Raw genomic sequence first — 8,956 nt, 5'->3', positions numbered from 1 at the left:
ACTTGCAATGACCTCGGCCAGTTCCTTTAGAACTCTAGGGTGGAGATCATCCGGGCCGGCTGACTTGAATACATCTAGCCCCTCCAGAAGCTCCCTAACTAAATCCTCGCTAACCCGTGGCCCAGGTGTGCCTCCCCTGGGGCCCAGGGAGGGCCCAGCAGGGAGGTGGCTGTTCTGGTCCCTACTTAGGAAGATGGAGGCAAAGAAATCATTAAACATGTTAGCTTTACCATCTGGTGTGACGACCACGTTACCCATGTCAGCCTGCAAGGGCCCCACATTACCCGGGACCTTCTTTTTACCCCCTACGTATTTAAAAAAAGACTTATTGTCCTTAATCTGGGAAGCCGTTCCCAGTTCCATCTCTGCCTCATAGCAGAGAGGTACAGATTGATGGGCAAGTGATAGAACAAGATCCTGAATTCCTCTGGGTCAAGCAGTGTCCCAGCTGGCTCAGGAGTAGTGCCATGACAGATAACACAAAGCAGGTGGAAAAGCTGTCAATCAAAGACTGTACCAAAATGCAATTGAGCAAGCTGCAGGATTAGTACCAGAAAACAAGAGAGCAGCAGCAGCAATCAGTGGGAAGCCTGCTTCAAGCTGTGCGCATGCTGGGTTGAGTAAAATAGACTCAGGGACCTATTCAAGAACACGCATATAAAGGTCTCAGAGACTGTCGCACATTGGTACAGAGGACACTGCATGGCTATGGAACACAGCTATGCTACCACACAACGGTCAAAAACAGAACTTGCATTGTGTCATATCAATGATATGAAATATGTGATATAATATAGAAAGTAGACATGCAGTATGTAATAAAATTAGTAGAAATAAAAAGTAAAAGATAAAATTCCCCACCCCCACAAAAAAGGCATGACACAGAGAAGATTAGTCTGTCTTTTTGACTCCACATTTACGCCTGACCACTGCTGCTCAGCCCAGATGGGCAAGCCCAGTGCTGGCGTGCAGTCGGGGCTGTCACAGAGTGGAGGCCGACATGTTCAAGGGGCCGACCAGGGGCTCCCATGTACAGCCTATATACCCCCCCCCCCCCCAGTTATACCTCACAAACACAGCACCCACTGTGAAGTGAGTGGAAGATGCCAAATGGACTATGCCCACTGGAACTGAAGGTGAAGAAATACCATATGATTAAGTAGTACAGAATTCTGTCTGTATTACATTGAATTATATGGAAAGTGGTGTTTTCAGATGGAAATATGCTTATTACACCCACTGTAAACTTGAGAGCCATCAGACACAGATAGTTTCATCTTTACACAGCACTCCAAAGAAAAAAAAAAAAAAAAGAAGATTCCTCCCAATATACACCACTTACAACCTCAGCAATACTGCTGGAATACTCCTGCCTTCAGTTAGTTTAAATACAGCTGTAAGGTAGTAAAGCTATTCTCTTCACACAGAAGTCCTGTCTCTTGCCGCTAGCCGTTATACGTGCTGTATTAAGAGCAGCAGCATAAAAAGCTCTAAACTTCACTGTCTGGATTTTGAAAGGGAAAGGGGCCAAAAACAACCTGTAAATTAAATTTCAATAGCATCTCATCTAAACAGCAAGTGAACAAGCTTGTACATCAAGGGTCTTGTGCCCATTTGTTAAATCTCCTACATTGTTCACACTGCTTTTGCGGTCTTCCCACAAGCGAGCATTAAATCTGTGTTCAAAGATCTGAAAATTGAGGCCAGATCTCCCTTAAAAGAGCACCAATTTATCAAATCAAACTCCATGCAACTACAGCATACAAAATGCTAGATCAATATGGGGATCAAAATACTCTTCTCCCAAAGACTGTTGTCCCAAACCAAATCCCTTTTATAAACACACTGGACATATCTACATACGCAATTAATGTGACTGAGTTTACTGCACAATTTGCACTGGAGTAAATTAATCCAAGCACAGCATCTACGTATTTAAGTACACTAATTTACTGTACTGTTGGATACTAGTGGTTGGTGACAGGACTATTGGGCAGTGCAATAAGTTAGGCTACAACAGACCAATTATGGCATGTGTTTAGATGGCAATGCTTTACTGAGCAAATTAGTCTACTGCACCCCCTGGTTGCTGATCAAGCCCAACCCAGCTTAAGATGCCAGACAATAAAGAACACATGCAAGTAAATAACATTTCCAAGCAGCCATAATGCCTTCTAGTGACCTAACTTCCCTAGTCCAGTGAGATAAAAATAACGCCCCCCAAATTCTATAAAACTAAAACACTCATTTTTAAAACTAATACTGCTCTGTATAACTTAAAAGTTGAACTGTTCATTGCTCTGTACTTAATGCAGTCATTAATTCTTCCAAAGCATGAAAAAACACTTTGAGCGGGGGAGGGGGGGGAAGAGAAGAAGAGAGACATTAACTTGTAGTTCAAAGATGACCGCCTTTGGGATTACCTAGACAGGGACCCCAAAATGCCTTCTTGAGATCCTTAGAACAATCATTACATTCCTTCATTATGGGTACATCTACTCATGAACATTACTGCCAGGTAGACTACTTAGCTCCACAGGAAAGCATCACAGTCCACATGTATGCTGGTACTAGGTTGCAGTAAATGCATTAACTCCCTTTACTGTTCCCAGCAGTAGTATCTTACAGTGGAGTCATTAAGTGCAGTGAAACACACACGTACATGTGGCAGTTGGTGGTAAATTGTGCCCAGTCAGCCCCTCCACCTTCCAACACCAAGACCTGGAGCTGACCCCCTATGCTCCCTTCTAGTCCAGGGCTGCTTCATCCTGGCTCAAACTGCTGCTGCCCCAGGCGCACCTGTGAGCACTATGCCTGGGAGCAGCTGACTCCAAGACAAACTGCTCTAGAGTTTATTATGTTGCATTAATAGTGGAAAGCAGTAGAGGACTAGGACTCCTTTGAAAAGCCATAGCCAGCAGTCCAAGACACTCCTATCAAAGATGGAAATGTACAACCATTTAACTGACCCTATTTGTATATAAAAGGGTTCCTTGAAGATCTCGCATATATCAGGCATAAAAACTTACGTAATAGATGTACTGTTTTACAATCCATTGATTTGCCTGGCACAATTACCATGTCAAAGGAGGCATCTTCTCCTATGATTAGCTTGCAAGCAATTTCCCAAAGCAGACCAAAACCGTATATAAATAGTAAGTTTACCAGTGTCTGAGTAAGTATTGTTTATTGTTTCACAGCAAAATGCCCCAATTTAAAAACATAATTGCTAGATGTTCAGCTGTGCAAAATGGTACATAGTGCTCGAGTACAAGTGGAAAGAGACATGATTTGTTAACAAGTACTTCTCAAATACAGTTTTATGGTCATAAGATGGGACTTGAAACTAGAGACCAATCCAAAAAAAACAAAAATTTAGAAACAACAATTGTTGCCTAAATTGCTTGGTCAAATCAACCATTTTGGGCCCAGAACTAGTGCTACTGACCCAAATCACCAATATGGAAAATTTGCTGGGCTGAACTGTCAGTTTCAGTGCCTTTATTGGAAACAAATCTTGAAGTGGATCAGTTCCTGGAAAATTTCTAGCCCCATCTACAAACATGATCTGGCCCCGATAAATAACACTCAACACAGGAATTTCTTGGAGGTCAATGGTCCATAATGGTACAGCTTTCTACATGATCTGCTAAATTTTGTTTCCAAGTCTAGTTAGGGTCTTTTAAACAAATTTCTTGAATTCATCATACAGCACGAGCACAAAGGCACCCCCCATTCCTCGGAGAACGTTAGACCATGCGCCTTTGAAGAAAGCTTTTCCACCCTCGTCCCGTGCGATCTTCCTCCAACAATCAACTGTTCCTTTGTACATGATGTCAGCTGTAGAAAAACAAAAGTATTTTATTTGTTTGCAATTTACATAATTTGGGGCTGGAACAACCCTTATACTTGGTTTCATGCACCATAAAGTTGTTTCCTGTTTAAGCAGAACACACTGATATAAATGCAAAAGACATGCAAAAGCCCCCTAACAAGTCTGATTTCCCACCTGCTCTTTTGAGATACTTAAATCCATCATGATCCCACTCCTTTTAGACACTAAAGAATCCTCCCCTTTGAGTTCAGCTGTCTTGGCTATTGATATTTTTAGCAGATGTGAAGCCAAGTAAAAAAACACAATAGCCAAGTGTCATTTTGGTAATATATTAGATTTATATAGCAGACAGCAGAATAATTTCAGATTACAGGGGAAAACTGAAGTTTACCTCCTTTACGCCCCGACTGCATCATCATTCGACGTCGCACCGTATCGAAAGGATAGGAGACAACACCAGCCACGGCAGTCACCGTTTGTGCAATCATCCAGCTTATCACAATGTGAGTGTTCCTGGGATCTGGGAGCATTCCTGCAATTAAGATGCCACAATATAAATTCGTGTCTTACACCCACTCATAAAATATTAAACAGGTGCTTTCCTAAGAACAGCAACAGTAACGGCATCTTCACCAACTACAATCAAAACAAAAGGGTAAAGCAACTCATCTCCTGTGAAAATGTTAGACATGCATAAAGTGCAACAACAGAACTGCACTCAGATTGCTTTACAGCAGTGAAGAATATTCTGTGTCAGTAGTTCAGATTAAAAAGGCACAAAGTCCCGAGATAAAATTATCCATTAGAAATATCTCCTCAAAAGTCAATTGTCCCACACTTGAAAATGCCTCAATTCTAATATCTTTGAAACTATGTGCAAGTTGATGAAGGAGAATATTCCATTCTTCAAGGCAGTTGTTTAACCACCAAATTAGGTCAACAGGAGACTTTATGATGTGAATGTAACTAACTATATAACATGTTAATTACTAGGGTCAATTGAATCAAGTTCCCTAAAATTGCTTAAACCCATTTAAGACTGGGGAAAGGGGACGTTTTCCTTTTGCTAGAAGCAGCTCTTAAGCTTTGCAAACCCTAACACCATAAAGTTGCATCCTGCATTTTCACAAGGGTCTAGCAAAGTCAGCATTATTCATTACTACTTCAATACTACTCTGAAGCTTTTAGCAGGTCTATCAGAAAAATACTGGTTTCAGCATTTCAGACAAATAGCAGCAGAAGTATTTCAAACAGCCACTTGGCTCATTATATTGAAACTGTGAGCAGGCACTCAAAGTCAGCAAATGTCATCATTAAGACTGATAACATAACCTACAGTTGCTTTATAAAATTTACCTTTTGCTGTATCATAGATTCCAAAGTAAGCCGCTCTATAGATGATGATACCCTGTACTGAGACGTTGAACCCTTGATATAAGCCACGCAGACCATCAGACTTGGTGATTTTGACTAGACAGTCCCCAAGGCCAGCAAATTCTCTGTCGGCACCAGCTTTTCCAACATCAGCAGCTAAACGGGTTCTTGCAAAATCCAACGGGTAAACAAAGCAGAGAGAAGTGGCACCAGCTGCACCACCAGAGGCCAGATTACCAGCAAAATACCTCCAGAACTGAGTGTGCTTGTCTACTCCACCTAGGAACACCTGCTTATACTTATCCTTGAAGGCAAAGTTGAGGGCCTGAGTGGGGAAATATCTAATGACATTTGCAAAATTTCCACGCCAGAACGACAGCACCCCTTGTTCTTTTGGGATACGCACTACGCAATCAATGATGCCTTTGTACTGTTTATCAACAGCAATTTGTTTACTTGCATATTGTACCTGCCAAAAAAGAAAAAAAAAGTGTTACTGTTTTGACCATAAGGAAAGCTTACTTGCAGAAAATACTGCAAGTTCAGACCAGTTCCATATTCATACTGCAATACCAAAGAAATGAGGATTCCCAAGTTTGAGTGGCCTTACCCAATTATTTCTCAAAGCACGCCTCCATTGACCACCACAAACTACTTTTACAATCACTTCTGAAAGGGTAAAATAGGTAAAGTCAGATTGTTACATAAAGTAAATATATAAAGTGAAGCTACTGCTAAGTCTAATTTTATAATGTAAATATTTGCATTAGGGGACCACCACACAAATATTAATGCTTTGATTTGCCTCACCAAAAAAGGAAATTTAAGTAGTCCAACGATAGCAACCGGTCCTCCTTCTTAAAAACATGAATTAAAAAAAGTTCAGATTTATTTTTCCCTACTAAACACAGGAGAAACAAAAATCAGGACTTACCAAAGCAGACACCAAAACTAGTACAATGCTGCAATCAAGTGCAAAACCCCAGCATTTAGGGGTGAAGACATTTCAAAGTTTAAAGTTCTTTAGAAGCAAGCTGAGGTGGGTTAGTTCAAATACTGGAAACCTTTAATGCAGTGTTTCTTAACCTGTGGGTCATGACCCAGAAGTGGGTCACAAGAATATCCAAGGTCACAAACAAACTTTAAAAATGGATTCTCCCTTAAAGGAGAAAAACAGCTTCTCTCTTTCAGGCTGACCTAGTTCCAGCCTCCGAGGGAGATTTGGGGCTGCCTGGGCACCCCCGGACCCCCCCCTACTGCCCCATACACTGGGGGACTGGGGCCTGGGGCAGAGCAGCAACAGGTCAGGATTAAGGGGGACTGTCCATCTATATTTACAAATGGGTTCCCGTACAAAAAAAGGTTAAGAACCCCTGCTTTAATGCACTTAAGACACTTGACCCCTAACATTCACCTCACAGCAATGAGTATGTCAACTCCTCCATCTTCTGCCTGACTTCAGACTAAACAGGGGACTAACTTCCCCTCTTGCCTCCACCTTGACCCAGTTTATCCTGCCAATGCCCCGGGGGCTCCTCAATAGCTTTTATCCCCATCCAAGGCAAGAAGGGCAGAAACAAAGAGAAACTGCCATTTTCCCCAAGGTCACAAGAAACCAGAAGCAAGACAAGGAACTGGGACTCCTGCCCTGCAGCAGCCCCCTTGCGTCACAGGGCAGCTGGATCTCACACACCGAATGGAAAAAAGAGGGAGCGAGAGACAGCTAGGAGGGTGTCTCCCGCGGCTCCACAGCCCTCCCTCTGCTTCCCAAGCAAGGCAGCTGCTCTCCGCAGGGCCTGCAATCCCCCCTTCCCTCATCCATGCCCAGGCAGGGCTGGGCTGTAGAAGCAGGCCTGCTTCGCTGCCGCTGCGGCCTTTATGACGAGCAGAAAAGGCAACCAATCAGCGGGGTGGGGAGGGGAAGGGGGAGGGCGCCAAACGCTCTGGAGCTGCGGAAGTGGGGTGTCTCCATAGCAGCCAGAGAGGGAAGAGGGGCTGCCGACGGCAGACCCCGTGACATGAGCCGCGCGGCAGCCTCGGCAGTCACGTGACGGCCGGAAACATGGCGGCCACCTCCCCCTCCGCCGGACGGAAGGGGAGCGGGGAAAAGAACCTCCCCCATCAGGCAACACGTCAGAGCGGAACCGGCTCCCAACAGCCACGCGCAGCTACCCACGTGACCCCCGTGCCGGGCCTAGCGCCCATCGTTCCCGCCGGCGCGAGCGGCAGTCCCCGCGCTTGCGTGGGCGCGTGGGGAGGCGGGGGGGAAGTCACGCGCGCCCCGGTGTTCTGCACGCGGCGCCGACCTGCAGCAGCAGCTTGACCCGCTCGATGGGCGCCACCGCCGTCTTGCTGATGGCCGCGGCCACGCCGCCCGCCAGGAAGTCCTTGAGGAAGGAAATGGCCTGGTCTGCCATGTTGTCGCTGGCTGCCGTGGGGTTGTGGTAGTGGTGGTGTGGGGGGTGACACGCACAGAGACACCCACGGCCGCTCGCGCCGAAAGGACCTCCCTGCCTGCGCGCATGAGCTAAATGCCCGGCGGCGCCGGCCCCGCCCTCCGCCGCACCCCATTGGCTGCGCGGAGGGGGGCGTGGCCGCACCGGCCTCACCGCCCCCCACCCCGTGCCTCTGACTTGTCTGCCCAGGCCCCGCCCCGCTCCCCGCTGGCAGCTGCCAATTACTTCTAGCCCAACGCTGGCGCTCGCGGCCGTTGGCTCCGCCCCTCCCCCCTGCAGACAGCGGCTGCCCGAGGCGTCTTGGTGTTCGAAAGCATGCGAGGAAGAATTGTTTCAGCTATTTGAGTTGGCCTAATAGAAGATACCGGATTTACCCAAAGAATCTTGTCTGCTTGTGTCCTTAGGCCGATAGGGATACAACCTACACCCCTGAAAGGGGCTCGGGGTTGGGGACCCTGGGGTGCTGTGAGACCTCCCTCGGGGTGTGTCCTGCCCTCCTCACACACTTCAAAGCAGAACGCGGGCTTGAGCCAGCGGCTGTCTTGCCCAGCTTCCGGGTCTGGCAGGGCAGGACCCCAGTGACCATGGGGTTAGCTCTCATCAAGGAGCAGAGTTTCACTTAGCAGCATCCACTGACTCCCGGGACTCATTTGAGGGCCAGTAGACACTATCTACTCTGCTCTGCTCCATGACTGGTCCCCCATCCCTTGGGACCCGTTCTGGATCCCCCCTGGCACTCATTAGCTTTTGACCTCCGCTCCTGTCCCTGTTTTTTATTGTCTGTCCCAAGGAGCCTGCTGTCATCATTTCCTGTAGCCTCCCTGCCTGAGGGAGGCCGGTAAGAAATTTGGTGGGCTAGGCTCACGTGATTGAAGGATGACAAATAGGCCTGGTGTGTCTGACAGGGCAGGACCCCTGGTGGTCCCCTTGTCCCTCTTCTGCTCGCGTCAATGGGCAGAGTTTCACTAGGCAGCATCCACTGGCTCCTTGGACCGATTTGAGGGCCAGTGGGCTCTGCCCGGTGTGCTCTGCTCCCTGTTTCCCTTTGGCACCCTGGTTATGAACCTTTGACCTCCACTCCTGTCCCTGTTTTCATTATTATTTGTCCCAAGTAGTCAGTAACACGTCACTTGTGGCCCCCAGTAGTAAAGGGAGCTTCTTGGTTCCTTGGTGGGAAGGGCCTGGGCCCATGAAATCCCTCCACGTGTTAAAGTTCTATGTCCAACAGAGCAGGACCCCCCGTGACCGCCGAGTGGTTCTTGCCATTCTCTGCTCACAGCTCTGGGCAGTT

General features: G+C 46.9%; 1 protein-coding gene across 1 annotated transcript; it reads right to left on the bottom strand.

Moving 5' to 3' along the window:
• Positions 1-3,170: 3,170 nt before the first annotated feature.
• Positions 3,171-7,730, bottom strand: SLC25A6 (solute carrier family 25 member 6). Its single transcript, XM_019529398.1, has 4 exons — positions 7,516-7,730; positions 5,192-5,678; positions 4,227-4,367; positions 3,171-3,840 (listed from the first exon to the last, which is right to left on the bottom strand). The coding sequence occupies exons 1-4, from the start codon at positions 7,624-7,626 to the stop codon at positions 3,683-3,685; spliced, it is 897 nt and encodes a 298-aa protein (XP_019384943.1). The 5' UTR covers positions 7,627-7,730; the 3' UTR covers positions 3,171-3,682.
• Positions 7,731-8,956: the final 1,226 nt, after the last annotated feature.

Source organism: Crocodylus porosus, unplaced genomic scaffold, assembly GCF_001723895.1.
Source record: "Crocodylus porosus isolate Cpor-Errol unplaced genomic scaffold, CroPor_comp1, whole genome shotgun sequence".
NCBI classification, from domain to species: domain Eukaryota; kingdom Metazoa; phylum Chordata; order Crocodylia; family Crocodylidae; genus Crocodylus; species Crocodylus porosus.
This window is presented reverse-complemented; position numbering and strand designations above follow the sequence as displayed.